Source organism: Bombina bombina, chromosome 3 (assembly GCF_027579735.1).
Source record: "Bombina bombina isolate aBomBom1 chromosome 3, aBomBom1.pri, whole genome shotgun sequence".
NCBI classification, from domain to species: Eukaryota; Metazoa; Chordata; class Amphibia; order Anura; family Bombinatoridae; genus Bombina; species Bombina bombina.
The window spans coordinates 1,124,756,274-1,124,784,116 of record NC_069501.1 but is presented as its reverse complement, the minus strand read 5'-3'; the positions used below and the strand labels follow the sequence as shown (position 1 = coordinate 1,124,784,116).

At 42.2% G+C, this 27,843-nt stretch overlaps 1 protein-coding gene across 1 annotated transcript in view; it reads right to left on the bottom strand.

Moving 5' to 3' along the window:
- USP12 (ubiquitin specific peptidase 12) overlaps nucleotides 1–27,843 on the bottom strand; it is a 353,283-nt gene that overhangs the window by 22,978 nt on the left and 302,462 nt on the right. Inside the window, exon 5 of the mRNA XM_053705571.1 lies at nucleotides 24,505–24,583. Within this exon, the coding sequence (XP_053561546.1) occupies nucleotides 24,505–24,583 (79 nt within the window). The remainder of the gene's footprint in view (nucleotides 1–24,504; nucleotides 24,584–27,843) is intronic.

The following is a 27,843-nucleotide window of genomic DNA, read 5'->3' as shown; positions in this document are numbered from 1 at the left end:
CATACGACACAACACCCCATAGAGCTCAGAACTGGGATTCTAAATAGACAATTAAAACAAAAGTAAAATAAGACGACAAAGAACATCACCATCCTCCACTCGTCTTAGTATAGATCGTTATCTGATTTAGAGAACAGAGATTAAACTGTCCACAATACTAAATAAAATAAAAAAATACCCAAATTGTAGAATTTTTTTAAATACACTGTAATTTTAAGAATTTTTAATACCACAGCCGCTTAAAATTATGCAAAAATTATTTAAAATAATAAACCAAATCAGGCCCCCTACACCTTGCCTTACCGTAAACGCATACACAAAGTCTATAAAACGATCATATAGTACAGTTTTTCCCAACCGTGGTCCTCAAGTACCCCCAAAAGTCCTGGTTTTCATTATAGCTGAACTAAAGCACAGGTGAAATAATCAGCTGATGGATGAGAGCAGGTTGGTTACTGGTCAGCTGATTACTTCACCTGTGCGCTGGTTTAGCTGTAACAAAAACAAGGCCTGTTGTGGGTACTTGAGGACCGCGGTAGGGAAACACTAATATAGTAGATCGACACTGAAATTCAATGACGCCACTCCACGAATATCTGACAGCAGAGAGAAGTCACATGACCGGCAGAGAGAGGAAACTACACAGCAAGTAAAAAGCGCGCGTTTCCCTCTGCCTACAACACCGGAGCTTAATTTACACAAACGTTCATGCAGTTTGTAAGCCTGTTCTAACTTAAAAAGCAAAGAAAACCAACTGCTAAATTTTAAGTTTATACATAAGCCACACACATACTAATAAAGGATATCAACAAACTTAGCCCAAATAGGAAAAACATCCCAATAAAGGGAAGATTAACCCTTAGTCTCAACATTCATAATGTGCCTGCCCACTGCCAAAGAAAATCCTGTATAAAGGATTTTAAAAATGTCCACGTCTACTGCATATGACATTTTTCTGAAGTGCAAGTCTCCAAGACCTAGAAGACAAAAGCACTTACCTGCAGTCTAGCTGTCCGGCAGGAAGACAGCTCACAAGGCGTGAAAGGACACATACTCCTTAAAGAGATCTGTAGAAAAAGAAAGAACAGAGTAACCAACTGACTTTCTGTACCATGTGCAGCAATATGTTAGGAAGTTGTGAGGTAGTCATTACTTTGTTTCCTAACTGCTTAAAAGCCACCACTACTCTACTGAAGAGACTGATGTGGACTCAGCTAAACCCAAATCTTCGCTTGCAGGGAAAAAGTACCCGAAAAAACAGAATTTATGTTTACCTGATAAATTACTTTCTCCAACGGTGTGTCCGGTCCACGGCGTCATCCTTACTTGTGGGATATTCTCCTCCCCAACAGGAAATGGCAAAGAGCCCAGCAAAGCTGGTCACATGATCCCTCCTAGGCTCCGCCTACCCCAGTCATTCGACCGACGTAAAGGAGGAATATTTGCATAGGAGAAATCATATGATACCGTGGTGACTGTAGTTAAAGAAAATAAATTATCAGACCTGATTAAAAAACCAGGGCGGGCCGTGGACCGGACACACCGTTGGAGAAAGTAATTTATCAGGTAAACATAAATTCTGTTTTCTCCAACATCGGTGTGTCCGGTCCACGGCGTCATCCTTACTTGTGGGAACCAATACCAAAGCTTTAGGACACGGATGAAGGGAGGGAGCAAATCAGGTCACCTAGATGGAAGGCACCACGGCTTGCAAAACCTTTCTCCCAAAAATAGCCTCAGAAGAAGCAAAAGTATCAAATTTGTAAAATTTTGTAAAAGTGTGCAGTGAAGACCAAGTCGCTGCCTTACATATCTGATCAACAGAAGCCTCGTTCTTGAAGGCCCATGTGGAAGCCACAGCCCTAGTGGAATGAGCTGTGATTCTTTCAGGAGGCTGCCGTCCGGCAGTATCGTAAGCCAATCTGATGATGCTTTTAATCCAAAAAGAGAGAGGTAGAGGTTGCTTTTTGACCTCTCCTTTTACCAGAATAAACAACAAAGAAGATGTTTGTCTAAAATCCTTTGTAGCATCTAAATAGAATTTTAGAGCACGAACTACATCCAAATTGTGCAACAAACGTTCCTTCTTTGAAACTGGATTCGGACACAAAGAAGGCACGACTATCTCCTGGTTAATGTTTTTGTTAGAAACAACTTTCGGAAGAAAACCAGGTTTAGTACGTAAAACCACCTTATCTGCATGGAACACCAGATAAGGAGGAGAACACTGCAGAGCAGATAATTCTGAAACTCTTCTAGCAGAAGAAATTGCAACCAAAAACAAAACTTTCCAAGATAATAACTTAATATCAACGGAATGTAAGGGTTCAAACGGAACCCCCTGAAGAACTGAAAGAACTAAATTGAGACTCCAAGGAGGAGTCAAAGGTTTGTAAACAGGCTTGATTCTAACCAGAGCCTGAACAAAGGCTTGAACATCTGGCACAGCTGCCAGCTTTTTGTGAAGTAACACAGACAAGGCAGAAATCTGTCCCTTCAAAGAACTTGCAGATAATCCTTTCTCCAAACCTTCTTGAAGAAAGGATAGAATCTTAGGAATTTTTACCTTGTCCCAAGGGAATCCTTTAGATTCACACCAACAGATATATTTTTTCCATATTTTGTGGTAGATTTTTCTAGTTACAGGCTTTCTGGCCTGAACAAGAGTATCAATGACAGAATCTGAGAACCTTCGCTTTGATAAGATCAAGCGTTCAATCTCCAAGCAGTCAGTTGGAGTGAGACCAGATTCGGATGTTCGAACGGACCTTGAACAAGAAGGTCTCGTCTCAAAGGTAGCTTCCATGGTGGAGCCGATGACATATTCACCAGGTCTGCATACCAAGTCCTGCGTGGCCACGCAGGAGCTATCAAGATCACCGATGCCCTCTCCTGATTGATCCTGGCTACCAGCCTGGGGATGAGGGGAAACGGCGGGAATACATAAGCTAGTTTGAAGGTCCAAGGTGCTACTAGTGCATCTACTAGAGTCGCCTTGGGATCCCTGGATCTGGACCCGTAGCAAGGAACCTTGAAGTTCTGACGAGAGGCCATCAGATCCATGTCTGGAATGCCCCACAATTGAGTAATTTGGGCAAAGATTTCCGGATGGAGTTCCCACTCCCCCGGATGAAATGACTGACGACTCAGAAAATCCGCTTCCCAATTTTCCACTCCTGGGATGTGGATTGCAGACAAGTGGCAGGAGTGAGTCTCCGCCCATTGAATGATTTTGGTCACTTCTTCCATCGCCAGGGAACTCCTTGTTCCCCCCTGATGGTTGATGTACGCAACAGTCGTCATGTTGTCTGATTGAAACCGTATGAACTTGGCCTTTGCTAGCTGAGGCCAAGCCTTGAGAGCATTGAATATCGCTCTCAGTTCCAGAATATTTATCGGGAGAAGAGATTCTTCCCGAGACCAAAGACCCTGAGCTTACAGGGGTCCCCAGACCGCGCCCCAGCCCACCAGACTGGCGTCGGTCGTGACAATGACCCACTCTGGTCTGCGGAAGCTCATCCCCTGTGACAGGTTGTCCAGGGACAGCCACCAACGGAGTGAATCTCTGGTCCTCTGATCTACTTGTATCATCGGAGACAAGTCTGTATAGTCCCCATTCCACTGACTGAGCATGCACAGTTGTAATGGTCTTAGATGAATTCGCGCAAAAGGAACTATGTCCATTGCCGCTACCATTAAACCTATTACTTCCATGCAGTGCGCTATGGAAGGAAGAGGAACAGAATGAAGTATTTGACAAGAGTTTAGAAGTTTTGATTTTCTGGCCTCTGTCAGAAAAATCCTCATTTCTAAGGAGTCTATTATTGTTCCCAAGAAGGGAACCCTTGTTGACGGAGATAGCGAACTTTTTTCTACGTTCACTTTCCACCCGTGAGATCTGAGAAAGGCCAGGACAATGTCCGTGTGAGCCTTTGCTTGTGGAAGGGACGATGCTTGAATCAGAATGTCGTCCAAGTAAGGTACTACTGCAATGCCCCTTGGTCTTAGCACCGCTAGAAGGGACCCTAGTACCTTTGTGAAAATTCTTGGAGCAGTGGCTAATCCGAACGGAAGTGCCACAAACTGGTAATGCTTGTCCAGGAATGCGAACCTTAGGAACCGATGATGTTCCTTGTGGATAGGAATATGTAGATACGCATCCTTTAAATCCACCGTGGTCATGAATTGACCTTCCTGTCTGAATGTTCCCTCTTTTTTGGGAACTACGAACAGATTGGAGTAGAACCCCATCCCTTGTTCTCCTAATGGAACAGGATGAATCACTCCCATTTTTAACAGGTCTTCTACACAATGTAAGAATGCCTGTTTTTTTATGTGGTCTGAAGACAATTGAGACCTGTGGAACCTCCCCCTTGGGGGAAGCCCCTTGAATTCCAGAAGATAACCTTGGGAGACTATTTCTAGTGCCCAAGGATCCAGAACATCTCTTGCCCAAGCCTGAGCGAAGAGAGAGAGTCTGCCCCCCACCAGATCCGGTCCCGGATCGGGGGCCAACATCTCATGCTGTCTTGGTAGCAGTGGCAGGTTTCTTGGCCTGCTTTCCTTTGTTCCAGCCTTGCATTGGCCTCCAGGCTGGCTTGGCTTGAGAAGTATTACCCTCTTGCTTAGAGGACGTAGCACTTGGGGCTGGTCCGTTTCTGCGAAAGGGACGAAAATTAGGTTTATTTTTGGCTTTGAAAGACCTATCCTGAGGAAGGGCGTGGCCCTTGCCCCCAGTGATATCAGAGATAATCTCTTTCAAGTCAGGGCCAAACAGCGTTTTCCCCTTGAAAGGAATGTTAAGCAATTTGTTCTTGGAAGACGCATCCGCTGACCAAGATTTTAGCCAAAGCGCTCTGCGCGCCACAATAGCAAAACCAGAATTTTTCGCCGCTAACCTAGCCAATTGCAAAGTGGCGTCTAGGGTGAAAGAATTAGCCAATTTGAGAGCATGAATTCTGTCCATAATCTCCTCATAAGAAGAAGAATTATTATTGAGCGCCTTTTCTAGTTCTTCGAACCAGAAACACGCTGCTGTAGTGACAGGAACAATGCATGAAATTGGTTGTAGAAGGTAACCTTGCTGAACAAACATCTTTTTAAGCAAACCTTCTAATTTTTTATCCATAGGATCTTTGAAAGCACAACTATCTTCTATGGGTATAGTGGTGCGTTTGTTTAGAGTAGAAACCGCCCCCTCGACCTTGGGGACTGTCTGCCATAAGTCCTTTCTGGGGTCGACCATAGGAAACAATTTTTTAAATATGGGGGGAGGGACGAAAGGTATACCGGGCCTTTCCCATTCTTTATTTACAATGTCCGCCACCCACTTGGGTATAGGAAAAGCTTCGGGGGGCCCCGGGACCTCTAGGAACTTGTCCATTTTACATAATTTCTCTGGAATGACCAAATTCTCACAATCATCCAGAGTAGATAACACCTCCTTAAGCAGAGCGCGGAGATGTTCCAATTTAAATTTAAATGTAATCACATCAGGTTCAGCTTGTTGAGAAATTTTCCCTGAATCTGAAATTTCTCCCTCAGACAAAACCTCCCTGGCCCCCTCAGACTGGTGTAGGGGCACTTGAGAACCAATATCATCAGCGTCCTCATGCTCTTCAGTATTTTCTAAAACAGAGCAGTCGCGCTTTCGCTGATAAGTGGGCATTTTGGCTAAAATGTTTTTGATAGAATTATCCATTACAGCCGTTAATTGTTGCATAGTAAGGAGTATTGGCGCACTAGATGTACTAGGGGCCTCCTGAGTGGGCAAGACTGGTGTAGACGAAGGAGGGGATGATGCAGTACCATGCTTACTCCCCTCACTTGAGGAATCATCTTGGGCATCATTTTCTCTAAATTTTGTGTCACATAAATCACACCTATTTAAATGAGAAGGAACCTTGGCTTCCCCACATACAGAACACAGTCTATCTGGTAGTTCAGACATGTTAAACAGGCATAAACTTGATAACAAAGTACAAAAAACGTTTTAAAATAAAACCGTTACTGTCACTTTAAATTTTAAACTGAACACACTTTATTACTGCAAATGTGAAAAAGTATGAAGGAATTGTTCAAAATTCACCAAAATTTCACCACAGTGTCTTAAAGCCTTAAGAGTATTGCACACCAAATTTGGAAACTTTAACCCTTAAAATAACGGAACCGGAGCCGTTTTTATATTTAACCCCTTTACAGTCCCTGGTATCTGCTTTGCTGAGACCCAACCAAGCCCAAAGGGGAATATGATACCAAATGACGCCTTCAGAAAGTCTTTTCTATGTATCAGAGCTCTTCACACATGCATCTGCATGTCATGCTTCCCAAAAACAAGTGCGCAATAGAGGCGCGAAAATGAGACTCTGCCTATGATTAGGGAAAGCCCCTAGAGAATAAGGTGTCCAATACAGTGCCTGCCGGTTATTTTACATAGTTCCCAAGATTAAAATAATTCCTCAAGGCTATGGAGTATAAAATATGCTTATATATAAATCGTTTTAGCCCAGAAAATGTCTACAGTCTTAAAAGCCCTTGTGAAGCCCTTTTTTCTTTATGTAATAAAAATGGCTTACCGGATCCCATAGGGAAAATGACAGCTTCCAGCATTACATGGTCTTGTTAGAATGTGTCATACCTCAAGCAGCAAAAGTCTGCTCACTGTTTCCCCCAACTGAAGTTAATTCCTCTCAACAGTCCTGTGTGGAAACAGCCATCGATTTTAGTAACGGTTGCTAAAATCATTTTCCTCTTACAAACAGAAATCTTCATCTCTTTTCTGTTTCAGAGTAAATAGTACATACCAGCACTATTTTAAAATAACAAACTCTTGATTGAATAATAAAAACTACAGTTAAACACTAAAAAACTCTAAGCCATCTCCGTGGAGATGTTGCCTGTACAACGGCAAAGAGAATGACTGGGGTAGGCGGAGCCTAGGAGGGATCATGTGACCAGCTTTGCTGGGCTCTTTGCCATTTCCTGTTGGGGAGGAGAATATCCCACAAGTAAGGATGACGCCGTGGACCGGACACACCTATGTTGGAGAAAGGAATTACATTTCTTCAGACACCAAACTTCACCTCCTCCATTGACAGAGGCAAAGAGAAAGACTGGGGATTATGGGTAGTGGGGTGACACTTAACAGCTTTGCTGGCCAGGAGTGATATCCCCACTAGTAATTAAACGACATTGTGGACTCTCCATGACCGGAGAGAAATTGATCAGGTAAGCATAAATTTTGTTTTACCATAAAATTTGGAAATCTTATTTTTTTCGAAAGGGTTCCATATCTTAGGAAAGAAATATTTTTTTTGAGTCACCGGTTTTCTGGTTTACAGAAGAGTAGAGATTAAAGAATCTTAGAAGACTCTAATCTTGAGGATTAGGCATTCAAACTTCACACTGTCATCAGAGGTCCTGATGATAAAAACACATTTCCAAAAACATTTGAAAAAACATAATTTATGCTTACCTGATAAATTCCTTTCTTCTGTAGTGTGATCAGTCCACGGGTCATCATTACTTCTGGGATATTACTCCTCCCCAACAGGAAGTGCAAGAGGATTCACCCAGCAGAGCTGCATATAGCTCCTCCCCTCTACGTCACTCCCAGTCATTCGACCAAGGACCAACGAGAAAGGAAAAGCCAAGGGTGAAGTGGTGACTGGAGTATAAATTAAAAAATATTTACCTGCCTTAAAAACAGGGCGGGCCGTGGACTGATCACACTACAGAAGAAAGGAATTTATCAGGTAAGCATAAATTATGTTTTCTTCTGTTAAGTGTGATCAGTCCACGGGTCATCATTACTTCTGGGATACCAATACCAAAGCAAAAGTACACGGATGACGGGAGGGATAGGCAGGCTCTTTATACAGAAGGAACCACTGCCTGAAGAACCTTTCTCCCAAAAATAGCCTCCGATGAAGCAAAAGTGTCAAATTTGTAAAATTTGGAAAAAGTATGAAGCGAAGACCAAGTTGCAGCCTTGCAAATCTGTTCAACAGAGGCCTCATTCTTGAAGGCCCAAGTGGAAGCCACAGCTCTAGTAGAATGAGCTGTAATTCTTTCAGGAGGCTGCTGTCCAGCAGTCTCATAAGCTAAACGAATTATGCTACGAAGCCAAAAAGAAAGAGAGGTAGCGGAAGCTTTTTGACCTCTCCTCTGCCCAGAGTAAATGACAAACAGAGAAGACGTTTGTCGAAATTCCTTAGTTGCCTGTAAGTAAAATTTTAGAGCACGGACTACATCCAGGTTGTGCAGTAGACGTTCCTTCTTTGAAGAAGGATTTGGGCATAAAGAAGGAACAACAATCTCTTGATTGATATTCCTGTTAGTAACTACCTTAGGTAAGAACCAATGTTCCCTCTAATTTTTTTTCCGTGCGTGCAATAATTTTTTTCTGTGTGCGGGCTTGATACCGCTTGTGTGCGGCACTATATATATATATATATATATATATATATATATATATATATATATATGGATAATGATTATATATATATATATATACACACATACACACACAGGTGTGTGTGTGTGTGTGTGTATATATATATATATATATATATATATATATATATATATATATATATATATATATATAGTGTATCACAATCAACCAGCCCTTATACATATACAATAGTTTACAAAAGATTAAATATCTAGAAGCATTGAGAGGACTCAGGGTTCATATATATATTTTATGTATAGACATCAGCCCCTCTGTTGCTAGTGCCACCCACAATACACAGAGGGACGTGATGTGTACTTTTCTTTCTTCAAATAAGGTATTTAATTTGATGTTCTTGTAGCTGCCTTATATTTCTACTAATAACATATATGAATGTATGTGTACATATGTGCCATTTCTTTAAAATTATGAAATGTTTTTGTGGAAATATTTGAATAATTTGCAAACATTTGAAAGCATTTTATGTATAATATTGGGGTATTTTTGAAACTGCAAAAAAAAAAAAAAAAAGATTGGCTCAATTAAAACAAGTTAACTCTCTGAAAAAATATTTAATTACCCCTGCCCTTACTTTTTTTCTTTTTCTTATTTTTTTATGCACATGGCAATAAAATATCAGCTCGTGGTGGTTACATGAGTATGTTAGAAATAGGATGGAGGATCATTTTGAAGAAATTATAATTACTAGAAAGTTCACTCATTTCCTATATATACAGATTCATTTATTAATTAGTCATAAAATATGTATGACTCAGTGGCGTATTTAGGTTTTGTGCTGCCCTAGGCACTCAAAATTCTGCTGCCCCCCCAACATACACAAACACACAAAAAAAAATATATATATACACATACATACACAAATGCACACCAACATACACAGATATACTCATACATACACACTATGTGGCAAAGTCTGAAGAAGGGGTTAATAGTTATTCTGAAATAGGAATCCCCAACCCCCAGCAACACATTTCCCATGTGATTTATTTTTTCTGATAACCTATTGACATCATCCTCATGACAAGTAGGTTAGAGATAGATAGCAGGAGGGGAGATGCCACACAGTCTTGAGAAGGAATTGAGGAAATGAGAGCAGGGAGGGGGGAGACTACCAACAGAGTCAGACACAGCTACTTTGAAGCATAGATTCATGTAAAGGAGTGTGAACAGCTTCAAACATCTAAGGCACTACTGACAACAAATAATGAATGAGTTTGTTACTCATGCTGACTAAAGGGTCCTGCTCTAACTCCACCAACATACTTCCTACAGCAGCACACACGCACGCAGTGTAAAATGATTCTGTGTGCACTACTGACTGCAGTGCTGGGGGCGATCAGGTGACCTCTGTCTTAGATTGTATAATAAATTAAGGGTTTTTGGAGGCAAGTGTCAGGTTTTTTTTATGAATGAAGGCTATAGTAACTGCTGTTACTGCCGGTCCCTCCTTGCTGTGCCTCATTTAGCTTTCCCTCAGCATCCTATGCTAACAGGGCAGGCCAATCAGTTTAGCTAGAGAAGGAGCCGGTCTTATGGCTCTGAGTCTGTGTAGCGTATTATTACAGAACAGTAAAATATAAGCCGTAGAAGAACAGGACACAGCAAAACACTGTACTTTTAAACTAGAACCGTGTTTTGCTCTGTCCTGTTCTACGGCTAATATTTTAAAGAACTGGAATAAAAGCTACGTTTTAAATGCATACCATAACCATTTCATTGTTTCCTTCTAACAGCCACTAATAAACAGCATTATTGGTGTCAGAGAGGTGTGCATTTACCATTGAAGATGTGTCACACGCTGATTTGCTTCTCTTCAGTGATAGCCACTTAGCCAGATTAAACAATGTGCGCAGCGTGAGTGCGCCTGGGATAATGAAGCAATGTTATGCCTTACCTTAGAACTAAGTGAATGGTGCTTTATATATCCGCGTTGGACCCATGTGGTCCCATCGTTAAACCGATAATGTCTGTCACTGAAACAAACTGTTACTGCACTGAAAGCTGCCCCCTATAGCGACAGCAACTGCTTATTACTCAGTCAGTCTGGGGTTTTTAGTGTAGCGCGTACAGGATGTATAGCGCTATCTTCCACTTCCGGCTCCAACATTCCTCCTACTAGCACTAAGATTAAAAATACTGTGTGCAACACTTATGAGCTAGTGGTGGCAATGCAGAAACCGGGACAGTTGGGAGGCATAGATAGTGGAGGCAGTCAGGCAGGTGCAGAGCTGAGATCCCAAAAATGTAGAACTAATTTGCCAAGTGCCGCCTGCACTGTGCATTGGACCCAGCAATCTGTCTGATTCTGTGTTCCTGTATACAGCGCTGCTGCCAGCACTGAGCTAATATACTTTTAAGCTGAGTACATTAGCTCGGTGCTGGCATACAGGAACACAGAATCAGGCTAGATGAGTGACAGATTGCTGGGTCCAATGCGCAGTGCAGGCGGCACTTGGCAAATTAGTTCTACAGGCATTTTCCTCTCTCTGCTTCTGCTCACAGCAGGTGCTGCGCGGCCTGATATTCTGCCTGCGCTACACCAGAAGGGAAGGTGCGCGGCCACGCAGCCGCGCACCTTAGAGGGAACAGTGGTAAGAACCCAGGTTTAGTACGCAGGACTACCTTATCCGAATGAAAAATCAAATAAGGAGAATCACAATGTAAGGCTGATAATTCAGAGACTCTTCGAGCCGAGGAAATAGCCATTAAAAATAGAACTTTCCAAGATAACAACTTTATATCAATGGAATGAAGGGGTTCAAACGGAACGCCCTGTAAAACATTAAGAACAAGGTTTAAACTCCATGGTGGAGCAACAGTTTTAAACACAGGCTTAATCCTGGCCAAAGCCTGACAAAAAGCCTGGACGTCAGGAACTTCTGACAGACGTTTGTGTAACAGAATGGACAGAGCTGAGATCTGTCCCTTTAATGAACTAGCAGATAAACCCTTTTCTAAACCTTCTTGTAGAAAAGACAATATCCTAGGAATCCTAACCTTACTCCAAGAGTAACCTTTGGATTCACACCAATATAGGTATTTACGCCATATCTTATGGTAAATCTTTCTGGTAACAGGTTTCCTAGCCTGTATTAAGGTATCAATAACTGACTCAGAAAACCCACGTCTTGATAAAATCAAGCGTTCAATTTCCAAGCAGTCAGCTTCAGAGAAGTTAGATTTTGATGTTTGAAGGGACCCTGTATCAGAAGGTCCTGTTTCAGAGGTAGAGACCAAGGTGGACAGGATGACAAGTCCACCAGGTCTGCATACCAAGTCCTGCGTGGCCACGCAGGTGCTATTAGAATCACTGATGCTCTCTCTTGTTTGATTCTGGCAATCAATCGAGGAAGTAACGGGAAGGGTGGAAACACGTAAGCCATCCTGAAGTCCCAAGGTGCTGTCAGAGCATCTATCAGGACTGCTCCTGGATCCCTGGATCTGGACCCGTAACGAGGAAGCTTGGCGTTCTGTCGCGACGCCATGAGATCTATCTCTGGTTTGCCCCAACGTCGAAGTATTTGGGCAAAGACCTCCGGATGAAGTTCCCACTCCCCCGGATGAAAAGTCTGACGACTTAAGAAATCCGCCTCCCAGTTCTCCACTCCCGGGATGTGGATTGCTGACAGGTGGCAAGAGTGAGACTCTGCCCAGCGAATTATCTTTGATACTTCCATCATAGCTAGGGAGCTTCTTGTCCCTCCCTGATGGTTGATGTAAGCTACAGTCGTGATGTTGTCCGACTGAAACCTGATGAACCCCCGAGTTGTCAACTGGGGCCAAGCCAGGAGGGCATTGAGAACTGCTCTCAATTCCAGAATGTTTATTGGCAGGAGACTCTCCTCCTGACTCCATTGTCCCTGAGCCTTCAGAGAATTCCAGACGGCACCCCAACCTAGAAGGCTGGCGTCTGTTGTTACAATTGTCCAGTCTGGTCTGCTGAATGGCATCCCCCTGGACAGATGTGGCCGAGAAAGCCACCATAGAAGAGAATTTCTGGTCTCTTGATCCAGATTCAGAGAAGGGGATAAGTCTGAGTAATCCCCATTCCACTGACTTAGCATGCACAGTTGCAGTGGTCTGAGGTGTAAGCGTGCAAAGGGTACTATGTCCATTGCCGCTACCATTAAGCCGATTACCTCCATGCATTGAGCCACTGACGGGTGTTGAATGGAATGAAGGGTGCGGCAAGCACTTTGAAGTCTTGTTAGCCTGTCCTCTGTCAGGTAAATCTTCATTTCTACAGAATCTATAAGAGTCCCCAGGAAGGGAACTCTTGTGAGTGGAACGAGTGAACTTTTCTTTTCGTTCACCTTCCATCCATGTGACCTTAGAAATGCCAGCACTAACTCTGTATGAGACTTGGCAGTTTGAAAGCTTGAAGCTTGTATCAGAATGTCGTCTAGGTATGGAGCTACCGAGATTCCCCGCGGTCTTAGTACCGCCAGAAGAGCACCCAGAACCTTTGTGAAGATTCTTGGAGCTGTAGCCAATCCGAATGGAAGAGCCACAAACTGGTAATGCCTGTCTAGGAAGGCAAACCTTAGGTACCGATAATGATCTTTGTGAATCGGTATGTGAAGGTAAGCATCTTTTAAATCTACAGTGGTCATGTACTGACCCTCTTGGATCATAGGTAAAATTGTCCGAATAGTCTCCATCTTGAACGATGGAACTCTTAGGAATTTGTTTAGGATCTTTAAGTCCAGGATTGGTCTGAAAGTTCCCTCTTTTTTGGGAACCACAAACAGATTTGAGTAAAACCCCTGTCCCTGTTCCGATCGTGGAACTGGATGGATTACTCCCATTAACAAGAGCTCTTGTACGCAGCGTAGAAACGCCTCTTTCTTTGTCTGGATTGTTGACAATCTTGACAGATGAAATCTCTCTCTTGGAGGAGAGTATTTGAAGTCCAGAAGGTATCCCTGAGATATTATCTCTAGTGCCCAGGGATCCTGAACATCTCTTGCCCAAGCCTGGGCGAAGAGAGAAAGTCTGCCCCCCACTAGATCCGATCCCGGATCGGGGGCCCTCAATTCATGCTGTTTTAGGGGCAGCAGCAGGTTTCCTAGTCTGCTTGCCCTTGTTCCAGGACTGGTTAGGTTTCCAGCCTTGTCTGTAGCGAGCAACAGCTCCTTCCTGTTTTGGTGCAGAGGAAGTTGATGCTGCTCCTGCTTTGAAATTACGAAAGGAACGAAAATTAGACTGTCTAGTCTTGGCTTTGTCCTGAGGCAGGGCATGGCCTTTACCTCCTGTAATGTCAGCGATAATCTCTTTCAACCCGGGCCCGAATAAGGTCTGCCCTTTGAAAGGTATATTAAGCAATTTAGACTTAGAAGTAACATCAGCTGACCAGGATTTTAGCCACAGCGCCCTGCGTGCCTGAATGGCGAATCCTGAATTCTTCGCCGTAAGTTTAGTAAGATGTACTACGGCCTCCGAAATGAATGAATTAGCTAGTTTAAGGACTCTAAGCCTGTCCGTAATGTCGTCCAGAGTAGCTGAACCAATGTTCTCTTCCAGAGACTCAATCCAGAATGCCGCTGCAGCCGTGATCGGCGCAATGCATGCAAGGGGTTGCAATATAAAACCTTGTTGAACAAACATTTTCTTAAGGTAACCCTCTAACTTTTTATCCATTGGATCTGAAAAAGCACAGCTATCCTCCACCGGGATAGTGGTACGCTTAGCTAAGGTAGAAACTGCTCCCTCCACCTTAGGGACCGTTTGCCATAAGTCCCTTGTGGTGGCGTCTATTGGAAACATTTTTCTAAATATCGGAGGGGGTGAGAACGGCACACCGGGTCTATCCCACTCCTTAGTAACAATTTCAGTAAGTCTCTTAGGTATAGGAAAAACCTCAGTACTCGTCGGTACCGCAAAATATTTATCCAACCTACACATTTTCTCTGGTATTGCAACTGTGTTACAATCATTCAGAGCCGCTAACACCTCCCCTAGTAATACACGGAGGTTTTCCAGTTTAAATTTAAAATTTGAAATATCTGAATCCAGTCTGTTTGGATCAGAACCGTCACCCACAGAATGAAGCTCTCCGTCCTCATGTTCTGCCACCTGTGACGCAGTGTCTGACATGGCCCTAATATTATCAGCGCACTCTGTTCTCACCCCAGAGTGATCACGCTTACCTCTTAGCTCTGGTAATTTAGCCAAAACCTCAGTCATAACAGTAGCCATATCCTGTAATGTGATTTGTAATGGCCGCCCAGATGTACTCGGCGCTACAATATCACGCACCTCCCTCTGAGCGGGAGATGTAGGTACTGACACGTGAGGCGAGTTAGTCGGCATAACTCTCCCCTCGTTGTTTGGTGAAATTTGTTCAATTTGTACAGATTGACTTTTATTTAAAGTAGCATCAATACAGTTAGTACATAAATTTCTATTGGGCTCCACTTTGGCATTGCAACAAATGACACAGGTATCATCCTCTGAATCAGACATGTTTAACACACTAGCAAATAAACTTGTAACTTGGAAATACAATTCAATTAGAATAATATTAAAACGTACTGTGCCTTTAAGAAGCACAGAAGATCTATGACAGTTGAAAATTAATAAATTGAAACAGTTATAGCCTCAATCCTTGTAAATAACACAACTTTAGCAAAGGTTTAATCCCATTAGCAAAGATAACAAATTCTGAAAGCAGGAAACAAATTACAGAATAAACGTTTTTTATCTCAGTCAAACTATAATTCTCACAGCTCTGCTGAGAGAAATTACCTCCCTCAAAATAAGTTTTGAAGACCCCTGAGCTCTGTAGAGATGAACCGGATCATGCAGGGAATACAATGAGTTGCTGACTGAAATATTTGATGCGTAGTAAAAGCGCCAAAAAACGGCCCCTCCCCCTCACACACAGCAGTGAGGGAGAACAGAAACTGTCAGAAAACAGATTAAGCAACTGCCAAGTGGAAAAATAGTGCCCAAACATTTATTCACTCAGTACCTCAGTAAATGAAAACGATTTTACATTCCAGCAAAAACGTTAAACCTAATCTCTAGTTATTAAACAGCTTTATGTATTTCTTACAGTGTAATTCTAGTGAAGTACCATTCCCCAGAATACTGAAGTGTAAAGTATACATACATTACATTATATCGGTATGGCAGGATTTTCTCATCAATTCCATTGTCAGAAAATAAAAACTGCTACATACCTCTATGCAGATTCATCTGCCCGCTGTCCCCTGATCTGAAGTTTACCTCTCCTCAGATGGCCGAGAAACAGCAATATGATCTTAACTACTCCGGCTAAAATCATAACAAAAACAGAATTTATGTTTACCTGATAAATTTCTTTCTCCAACGGTGTGTCCGGTCCACGGCGTCATCCTTACTTGTGGGATATTCTCTTCCCCAACAGGAAATGGCAAAGAGCCCAGCAAAGCTGGTCACATGATCCCTCCTAGGCTCCGCCTACCCCAGTCATTCGACCGACGTTAAGGAGGAATATTTGCATAGGAGAAACCATATGGTACCGTGGTGACTGTAGTTAAAGAAAATAAAATATCAGACCTGATTAAAAAAACCAGGGCGGGCCGTGGACCGGACACACCGTTGGAGAAAGAAATTTATCAGGTAAACATAAATTCTGTTTTCTCCAACATAGGTGTGTCCGGTCCACGGCGTCATCCTTACTTGTGGGAACCAATACCAAAGCTTTAGGACACGGATGAAGGGAGGGAGCAAATCAGGTCACCTAAATGGAAGGCACCACGGCTTGCAAAACCTTTCTCCCAAAAATAGCCTCAGAAGAAGCAAAAGTATCAAACTTGTAAAATTTGGTAAAAGTGTGCAGTGAAGACCAAGTCGCTGCCCTACATATCTGATCAACAGAAGCCTCGTTCTTGAAGGCCCACGTGGAAGCCACAGCCCTAGTGGAATGAGCTGTGATTCTTTCGGGAGGCTGCCGTCCGGCAGTCTCGTAAGCCAATCTGATGATGCTTTTAATCCAAAAAGAGAGAGAGGTAGAAGTTGCTTTTTGACCTCTCCTTTTACCTGAATAAACAACAAACAAGGAAGATGTTTGTCTAAAATCCTTTGTAGCATCTAAATAGAATTTTAGAGCGCGAACAACATCCAAATTGTGCAACAAACGTTCCTTCTTTGAAACTGGTTTTGGACACAGAGAAGGTACGATAATCTCCTGGTTAATGTTTTTGTTAGAAACAACTTTTGGAAGAAAACCAGGTTTAGTACGTAAAACCACCTTATCTGCATGGAACACCAGATAAGGAGGAGAACACTGCAGAGCAGATAATTCTGAGACTCTTCTAGCAGAAGAAATCGCAACTAAAAACAAAACTTTCCAAGATAATAACTTAATATCAACGGAATGTAAGGGTTCAAACGGAACCCCCTGAAGAACTGAAAGAACTAAATTGAGACTCCAAGGAGGAGTCAAAGGTTTGTAAACAGGCTTGATTCTAACCAGAGCCTGAACAAAGGCTTGAACATCTGGCACAGCTGCCAGCTTTTTGTGAAGTAATACCGACAAGGCAGAAATCTGTCCCTTCAGGGAACTTGCAGATAATCCTTTTTCCAATCCTTCTTGAAGGAAGGATAGAATCCTAGGAATCTTAACCTTGTCCCAAGGGAATCCTTTAGATTCACACCAACAGATATATTTTTTCCAAATTTTGTGGTAAATCTTTCTAGTCACAGGCTTTCTGGCCTGAACAAGAGTATCGATCACAGAATCTGAGAATCCTCGCTTCGATAAAATCAAGCGTTCAATCTCCAAGCAGTCAGCTGGAGTGAAACCAGATTCGGATGTTCGAACGGACCCTGAACAAGAAGGTCTCGTCTCAAAGGTAGCTTCCAAGGTGGAGCCGATGACATATTCACCAGATCTGCATACCAAGTCCTGCGTGGCCACGCAGGAGCTATCAAGATCACCGACGCCCTCTCCTGCTTGATCCTGGCTATCAGCCTGGGGATGAGAGGAAATGGCGGGAACACATAAGCTAGTTTGAAGGTCCAAGGTGCTACTAGTGCATCCACTAGAGCCGCCTTGGGATCCCTGGATCTGGCCCCGTAGCAAGGAACTTTGAAGTTCTGACGAGAGGCCATCAGATCCATGTCTGGAATGCCCCACAGGTGAGTGACTTGGGCAAAGATTTCCGGATGGAGTTCCCACTCCCCCGGATGCAATGTCTGACGACTCAGAAAATCCGCTTCCCAATTTTCCACTCCTGGGATGTGGATAGCAGACAGGTGGCAGGAGTGAGACTCCGCCCAAAGAATAATTTTGGTTACTTCTTCCATCGCTAGGGAACTCCTTGTTCCCCCCTGATGGTTGATGTACGCAACAGTCGTCATGTTGTCTGATTGAAACCGTATGAACCTGGTCCTCGCAAGCTGGGGCCAGGCCTGGAGCGCATTGAATATCGCTCTCAGTTCCAGAATATTTATCGGTAGAAGAGATTCTTCCCGAGACCAAAGACCCTGAGCTTTCAGGGATCCCCAGACCGCGCCCCAGCCTATCAGACTGGCGTCGGTCGTGACAATGACCCACTCTGGTCTGTGGAACATCATCCCTTGAGACAGATTGTCCAGGGACAGCCACCAACGGAGTGAGTCTCTGGTCCTCTGATTTACTTGTATCTTCGGAGACAAGTCTGTATAGTCCCCATTCCACTGACTGAGCATGCACAGTTGTAATGGTCTTAGATGAATGCGCGCAAAAGGAACTATGTCCATCGCCGCCACCATCAACCCGATCACTTCCATGCACTGAGCTATGGAAGGAAGAGGAACGGAATGAAGTATCCGACAAGAGTCCAGAAGCTTTGTTTTTCTGGCCTCTGTTAGAAAGATCCTCATTTCTAAGGAGTCTATAATTGTTCCCAAGAAGGGAACCCTTGTAGACGGGGATAGAGAACTCTTTTCCACGTTCACTTTCCAGCCGTGAGATCTGAGAAAGGCCAGGACAATGTCCGTGTGAGCCTTTGCTTGAGGAAGGGACGACGCTTGAATCAGAATGTCGTCCAGGTAAGGTACTACTGCAATGCCCCTTGGTCTTAGCACCGCTAGAAGGGACCCTAGTACCTTTGTGAAAATCCTTGGAGCAGTGGCTAATCCGAAAGGAAGCGCCACGAACTGGTAATGTTTGTCCAGGAATGCAAACCTTAGGAACCGATGATGTTCCTTGTGGATAGGAATATGTAGATACGCATCCTTTAAATCCACCGTGGTCATAAATTGACCTTCCTGGATGGAAGGAAGGATAGTTCGAATGGTTTCCATCTTGAACGATGGGACCTTGAGAAATTTGTTTAAGATCTTGAGATCTAGGATTGGTCTGAACGTTCCCTCTTTTTTGGGAACTATGAACAGATTGGAGTAGAACCCCATCCCTTGTTCTCTTAATGGAACAGGATGAATCACTCCCATTTTTAACAGGTCTTCTACACAATGTAAGAACGCCTGTCTTTTTATGTGGTCTGAAGACAACTGCGACTTGTGGAACCTCCCCCTTGGGGGAAGTCCCTTGAATTCCAGAAGATAACCCTGGGAGACTATTTCTAGCGCCCAAGGATCCAGAACATCTCTTGCCCAAGCCTGAGCGAAGAGAGAGAGTCTGCCCCCCACCAGATCCGGTCCCGGATCGGGGGCCAATATTTCATGCTGTCTTGGTAGCAGTGGCAGGTTTCTTGGCCTGCTTTCCCTTGTTCCAGCCTTGCATTGGTCTCCAAGCTGGCTTGGCCTGAGAAGTATTACCCTCTTGCTTAGAGGACGTAGCACCTTGGGCTGGTCCGTTTTTACGAAAGGGACGAAAATTAGGTCTATTTTTTGCCTTGAAGGGCCGATCCTGAGGAAGGGCGTGGCCCTTACCCCCAGTGATATCAGAGATAATCTCTTTCAAGTCAGGACCAAACAGCGTTTTCCCCTTGAAAGGAATGTTTAGTAGCTTGTTCTTGGAAGACGCATCAGCCGACCAAGATTTCAACCAAAGCGCTCTGCGCGCCACAATAGCAAACCCAGAGTTCTTAGCCGCTAACTTAGCCAATTGCAAAGAGGCGTCTAGAGTGAAAGAATTAGCCAATTTGAGAGCATTGATTCTGTCCATAATCTCCTCATAAGGAGGAGAGTCACTATCGAGCACCTTAAGCAGTTCATCAAACCAGAAATATGCGGCTGTAGTGACAGGGACAATGCATGAAATGGGTTGTAGAAGGTAACCCTGCTGAACAAACATCTTTTTAAGCAAACCTTCTAATTTTTTATCCATAGGATCTTTGAAAGCACAACTATCCTCTATGGGAATAGTGGTGCGTTTGTTTAAAGTAGAAACCGCTCCCTCGACCTTGGGGACTGACTGCCATAAGTCCTTTCTGGGGTCGACCATAGGAAACAATTTTTTAAATATGGGGGGAGGGACGAAAGGAATACCGGGCCTTTCCCATTCTTTATTAACAATGTCCGCCACCCGCTTGGGTATAGGAAAAGCTTCTGGGAGCCCCGGCACCTCTAGGAACTTGTCCATTTTACATAGTTTCTCTGGGATGACTAAATTTTCACAATCATCCAGAGTGGATAATACCTCCTTAAGCAAAATGCGGAGATGTTCCAATTTAAATTTAAATGTAATCACATCAGATTCAGCCTGCTGAGAAATGTTCCCTAAATCAGTAATTTCTCCCTCAGACAAAACCTCCCTGGCCCCCTCAGATTGGGTTAGGGGCCCTTCAGAGATATTAATATCAGCGTCGTCATGCTCTTCAGTAACTAAAACAGAGCAGCCACGCTTACGCTGACAAGGGTTCATTTTGGCTAAAATGTTTTTGACAGAATTATCCATTACAGCCGTTAATTGTTGCATAGTAAGGAGCATTGGCGCGCTAGATGTACTAGGGGCCTCCTGAGTGGGCAAGACTCGTGTAGACGAAGGAGGGAATGATGCAGTACCATGCTTACTCCCCTCACTTGAGGAATCATCTTGGGCATCATTGTCATTATCACATAAATCACATTTATTTAAATGAATAGGAATTCTGGCTTCCCCACATTCAGAACACAGTCTATCTGGTAGTTCAGACATGTTAAACAGGCATAAACTTGATCAGAAAGTACAAAAAACGTTTTAAAATAAAACCGTTACTGTCACTTTAAATTTTAAACTGAACACACTTTATTACTGCAATTGCGAAAAAACATGAAGGAATTGTTCAAAATTCACCAAAATTTCACCACAGCGTCTTAAAGCCTTGAAAATATTGCACACCAATTTTGGAAGCTTTAACCCTAAAAATAACGGAACCGGAGCCGTTTTAAGCTTTAAACCCCTTTACAGTCCCTGGTATCTGCTTTGCTGAGACCCAACCAAACCCAAAGGGGAATACGATACCAAATGACGCCTTCAGAAGTCTTTTATAAGTATCAGAGCTCCTCTCACATGCGACTGCATGCCATGCCTCTCAAAAACAAGTGCGCAACACCGGCGCGAAAATGAGACTCTGCCTATGCTTTGGGAAAGCCCCTAAAGAATAAGGTGTCTAAAACAGTGCCTGCCGATATTATTAAATCAAAATACCCAGAATAAATGATTCCTCAAGGCTAAATAAGTGTTATCAATCGATTTAGCCCAAAAAAAGTCTACAGTTTAAATAAGCCCTTGTGAAGCCCTTATTTACAATCGTAATAAACATGGCTTACCGGATCCCATAGGGAAAATGACAGCTTCCAGCATTACATCGTCTTGTTAGAATGTGTCATACCTCAAGCAGCAAGAGACTGCAAACTGTTCCTCCAACTGAAGTTAATTGCTCTCAACAGTCCTGTGTGGAACAGCCATGGATTTTAGTTACGGTTGCTAAAATCATTTTCCTCATACAAACAGAATTCTTCATCTCTTTTCTGTTTCTGAGTAAATAGTACGTACCAGCACTATTTGAAAATAACAAACTCTTGATTGAATAATGAAAAACTACAGTTAAACACTAAAAAACTCTAAGCCATCTCCGTGGAGATGTTGCCTGTACAACGGCAAAGAGAATGACTGGGGTAGGCGGAGCCTAGGAGGGATCATGTGACCAGCTTTGCTGGGCTCTTTGCCATTTCCTGTTGGGGAAGAGAATATCCCACAAGTAAGGATGACGCCGTGGACCGGACACACCTATGTTGGAGAAAACTCTGGTAGATTCTTCTTCAAACTCTGCCAGAAAGATAATAACACACTCCGGTGCTATTTTAAAATAACAAACTTTTGATTGAAGATATAAAACTAAGTATAATCACCATAGTCCTCTCACACATCCTATCTAGTCGTTGGGTGCAAGAGAATGACTGGGAGTGACGTAGAGGGGAGGAGCTATATGCAGCTCTGCTGGGTGAATCCTCTTGCACTTCCTGTTGGGGAGGAGTAATATCCCAGAAGTAATGATGACCCGTGGACTGATCACACTTAACAGAAGAAATACATTTGTGAGGTAAAAAAATATAATAGAGCTGCTAAGGGAGTGTAGAGAATGATAATGGAAATTTTAGAGCCCAATTTTATTTTTGTGTTAAGCACATAGGTAAAGTACCAAGTGTAAGGGATGGAAGCCCCCAGACTATATGATATCTGTGAAATAGGATACCAGTAATAGTAAAAAGGCTAAAAAAAGTCACTTAACTTGAATGCAGAACCCCTTCACTGATCTTACCAGCTTGCTGAGGCCTTTCTGCCTCACAGAAACGCTGATGCATTAGAGAGCCAATCCAGTGCAAGTATAAATACTGCAGAGGATATGATCGGATATACCTGTAATCCCTTTGGTGGAAGCTGAGGGACATGGTGCACGCGACGGCAAAGGGTAGTTATAGAGAGAGAGATTTACGCATGAGGGTACTGACATTGCCATAAAAGTAGCAATTCTCAACCCGTTACAGTATCCATTTTCAATCATCTAGGAAAAACTGAAAGAGCGATAGGATCTCATGTCAGGTATCAGCCCCAAAAATATAAATATATATATATATATATATATATATAAATATATATATATAAAAAAAATCTTGATAACAGATCTCTTAACTCACCCTCTCACCTTGGAGGCCTCTGTAGAGAGGACTAGAGTTGGGAGGCATTGAAAGCTCGTGAGGGTTCTTGACCTCCACCTGCTGGCAGGAAGTATATCCCACATGTTAGACAGCCATGGACTCTACTCATGAGAAAGAAAGAAAGACTTGCGTCAGTTGTGAACACAGTCTTATTTCGACAAAGGATGCCCCCTAGAACAATGAACTGATGATTTATCCAGCAGTTAAGGGATGGTCTTGCTCTGAAATCTAGAAGGATTCACAGAGAAAGCCAAGTATAATCACTGCACTACTGATGCATCATACAAAGTTGGAGAGGTGTCAAGTGAAATCAAGCAAAAGGAAAAGCATCTGATGCCTCTATCAGACCTAACCCCTACATGCAAAGAGCTAAAGAGGGAAAGGGAACTGACTGAAAATTTGAACAATAAAGCTGAGAGTAACTTCAGCCTATTAAATCTATTATTACACCTATGAAAGTTACCCTGTACTGAGGAGAAAGAGAAAGCTCTGGAAAATTGATTCTCCAACCATGACTTTGAATTAAAAACAAGAGTCTCTTGGTATGAGGTACTGCTAAATGTAACGATGGAGCCTGTACCAAGTTATTGTCCAAGTAAGGAACCACCAAAATACCATAAGCCCTTATTACAGATAAGAGTGTTTCCAGAACTTTTGTAAAATTCCGGGGGCAGTATCTAGACTAAACGGAAGAGCAACTAAGTGCTTGTCCAGGAATGCAAATCTTACAAACTCATGATCCCTGTGAATAGGGATATTAAGATAAGAATCCTTCAAATCTATTGTGGACATAAACTGACCTTGCTGAACAAGAGGAAGAATAGTCCTCATTTTATCTCTGTCTTGAAAGTGCAAACCCTGAGAAACTAGTTTTAAGTCTGAACTTAGAACTGGCCTGTAAATTCCCTCCATTTTGGGAATATTAAAGAGGTTTGAATAAAACCCCTGGATTTGTTCCAACCTTGGAACTGGGACTATTACCCCCATAGATTCCAGGTCTAATGCTGAGTGAAGCTCAGGTTAAATGACCAGGGAACGACTAGGACATCTATCAGACTCGCCCAAGGGTCCCAAGAACTGGCACAATACTGAGACAGTTTTTGTTTCATTTGAGCGGCCATGAGATTTATCTCTGGCAGACCCAAGCGTCATTGCTAAGGAACGGTGAGTTCCACCCTAATGATTGTCATTGTCTGACTGGAATCTCAGAAAAGATTCCTATCTGAGGTTGGGCCAACTCAGAAGAGCTCTGAAGATTGCAGAGTTCCAGAATATTCCAGAAAATGACAGAGTATCAGAGGAAGAGGGAGGGATTTAAAATTCTGAAGTGTTGAGGTGTCTTGCCTCCTACTTATGGTCAGGAAGAGAATTCCCACACGATTACTCATGAATTTATACCAATTTATTGAAACTGCAAAACAATATTGTCATTACAAGTTATTTACTGACCCTTTAAGACCGTATGCTAAGCAATGTCAGAAACAACACATTTAGAGCCATTATCACCAGTCCAAGTACAGTTTATAACTATATAAGTTAAAACAATGCAGGTTATGTTTGGATCATCAGATTAATGTGTTCGTCGAAATTTCCTACCACAGTACTGCGCATGAGCTTGAGTACTAATGCACCATACTCATGAGGAATGCAGGAGTAAAAAATTTTTAACCGTCAAGATTTGCTACCCAACGATGTGCACATGCTTGCAATTACGTATTCACATTCCACACATTCGTTTGAAACATGTGGAGTGTGATTATGTAATTGTGCACATGCGCATATGGAGGAAACACATTTTGACAGAACACCAATTGTAAAGTAAAATGGGGATTTCATATAAAAAAATTAAATTAAGGGGCAAAAAAAATAGAATACATAAAACAAAGCAGAAGTTTATAAAAACATATAATTCTGTCAGCATAACCAAAGCTTGATGGAAACTAATTATAACTCACCTCTACAATATCATCATCAAACAACAACCAAAAGTCGTGGCTTTTTACAATTGCAATATAATGTCCTCTGTTTGGACCACTGTAAAAGAAAATAGAAATAAAGAATGTATCTGAACTTTAAAACATGAAATACTAAAGTCAAACTGTCACAAAATAAATAGTTCAACTATAAACACAGCAAATTTATTTTATGTTAAAAAGTCCCCCCAAAAAAATAATTAAAAACAAAAAAACATAATTTAAGTAAGAACTTACCTGATAAATTCATTTCTTTCATATTGGCAAGAGTACATGAGCTAGTGACGTATGGGATATACAATCCTACCGGGAGGGGCAAAGTTTCCGAAACCTCAAAATGCCTATAAATACACCCCTCACCACACCCACAATTCAGTTTAACGAATAGCCAAGTAGTGGGATGATAAAGAAAAGAGTAAAAAGCATCAAAGAAATTTGGAATATTTGTGCTTTATACAAAAAAATCATAACCACCATAAAAAAGGTGGGCCTCATGGACTTTTGCCAATATGAAAAAAATGAATTTATCAGGTAAGTTCTTACATACATTATGTTTTCTTTCATGTAACTGGCAAGAGTCCATGAGCTAGTGAAGTATGGGATATCAAATACCCAAGATGTGGAACTCCACTCAAGAGTCACTAGAGAGGGAGGAATAAAAAGAAACAGCCATAGGCTGAAAAATAAATCCACAACCCAAAACATAAGTTATTCTCATGAAAAAAAAGAAAAACATAAAACATCAGCAGAAGAATCAAACTGAGAACTTTTCTACCAAAAACAGCTTCAGAAGAAGCAAATACATCAAAACGGTAGAATTTAGTAAATGTATGCAAAGAGGACCAAGTCGCTGTTTTGCAAATCTGATCAACTGAAGCTTCATTTTTAAAAGCCCACGAAGTGGAGACTGATCTAGTAGAATGAGCTGTAATTCTCTGAGGCGGGGTCTGACCCGACTCCAATTAAGCTTGATGAATCAAAAGCTTTAAATAAGAAGCCAAGGAAATAGCAGAGGCATTCTGACCTTTCCTAGGACCAGAAAATATAAAATAGACTAGAAGTCTTCCTGAAATCTTTAGTAGCTTCAACATACTATTTCAAAGCTCTTACCACATCCAAAGAATGTAAGGATCTTTCCAAAGGATTCTTAGGATTAGGACACAAGGAAGGGACGACAATTTCTCTACTAATGTTGTTAGAATTCACCACCTTAGGTAAAAATTTAAATGTAGTCCGCAAAACCGCCTTATCCTGATGAAAAATCAGAAAAGGAGATTCACAAGGAAGAGCAGATAGCTCAGACACTCTTCTAGCAGAAGAGATGGCAAAAAGGAACAACACTTTCCAAGAAAGTAGTTTAATGTCCAAAGAGTGCATAGGCTCAAACGGAGGAGCCTGTAACGCCTTCAAAACCAAATTAATACTCCAAGGAGGAGAGATTGATTTAATGACGGGCTTAATACGTACTAAAGCCTGTACAAAACAGTGAATATAAGAAGTTTAACAATCTTTCTGTGAAATAAAACTGAAAGAGCAGAGATTTGTCCCGTCAAGGAACTTGCAGACAAACCCCTATTCAAACCATCCTAGAGAAACTGTAAAATTCTAGGAATTCTATTGAGAACCACGACTTGCCTTATCATGCATTAAGCGCTTATGCGCGCCATATAGCCTGAGAATAGGTATCTTACACTTTGCTTTGGAGGGTGGCAAATTACGCACGCAACAAAGTATGTCGGAACATCATGGGGAACTTTTCTCCTCTTGGTTATGATATCATCAGTTGGCACACTTTTTGTCACATCACAATCACAGAAATAACTTTAGTAGGGATCTCACACCATTTGAACTCCTGTGTACAAGTAACCTTCCCCCAAAAAAAACTAATATCAAAGCTATATAGGCTGCTTCTTATTCCTCCGGATGTATCATTACCCTCATACACTAGGGCTTGGAGCAGGGACCTTCACCATACAATAGATGACGAGGAATGGCTTAGGTCATTCAAATTAATGAGACGCTCCTCTGTCTCTGCTAGAGTACAGGAAATTCAACTCAAATTATTGACCAGGTGGTATTACACACCAGCAAGACTGCACATGCTTTTTCTTTCAGCTAGCGCTAAGTGTTGGAGGGGCTGTGGGGAGGTAGGCACACTTCTGCACACCTGGTGGACATGCCCGAAGCTGACTAGTTATTGGACGGCAGTCATAACGAACATATCGAACAGACTGAACTTACAAATTCCAAATAGACCTGAAACAATCTTATTTGTACATCTCCCTACCACAAAACCGGACCACATTCGAGCCCTTCTTCTGATTATGCTTACAGGCGCAAAAAGGCTTATCCCTAAAAAATGGAAAGCTAAAGATCCACCAACATTTTACGAGTGGAAGAGCTGTTGGTTTTGGAAAGATTACACTACCTTAAAAGCAACCAATTGGCTACATACGAAATGATGATGGCAGTTTGGAATGCTGATCCTCTAAGTCCCTCTGATACTGAAAACAGCCACTCTTAGACTTTGCGTGCACTCTGTGTGATGTGTATTAAAAAATTCCTTTTTTTTTTTTTCTCTCCCCCTCTCCTCTCTCTTCATCTTTTTCTCTCTTTCGAATTCTTCCATCTAATCCTCCCCCTGCTAACAAACAACCCTCCGGTGCATGTAGGTCTTCTAAATCATTTGTTTTGAAGTTACATTTAGTATAAATGTTTGAAGACAAGGTGAAATAAAAAAAAAGTTAAAATCTCAAGCTTACATAGATCTATACGTAAGATGATCATATCAGATAATTACTTCCTCTAACATGGTTATTTGTTGGTGATCGTTTTCTTTCAGCCATCTCATTCGAGATTGGACTATTGTTTTTTGTAACCAAATGAACACTTACATTTATGTAATTTGTGAAATCTTGTCTAATAAAGCTGGTTAAAAAATAAAAAAATAAATTCTAGGAATTCTAAAAGAATGCCAAGAGAATTTATGAGAAGAACACCATGAAATTTAAATCTTCCAAACTCGATAATAAATCTTCCTAGAGACAGATTAACGAGCTTGTAACATAGTATTAATTACTGAGTCAGAGAAACACCTATGACTTAATACTAAGCGTTCAATTTCCATACCTTCAAATTTAATGATTTGAGATCCTGCTGGAAAAACGGACCTTGAAACAGTAGGTCCTGCCTTAACGGAAGTGGCCAAGGTTGGCAACTGGACATCCAAACAAGATCCGCATACCAAAACCTGTGGGGCCATGCTGGAGCCACCAGCAACACAAAAGATTGTTCCATGATGATCTTGGAGATCACTCTCGG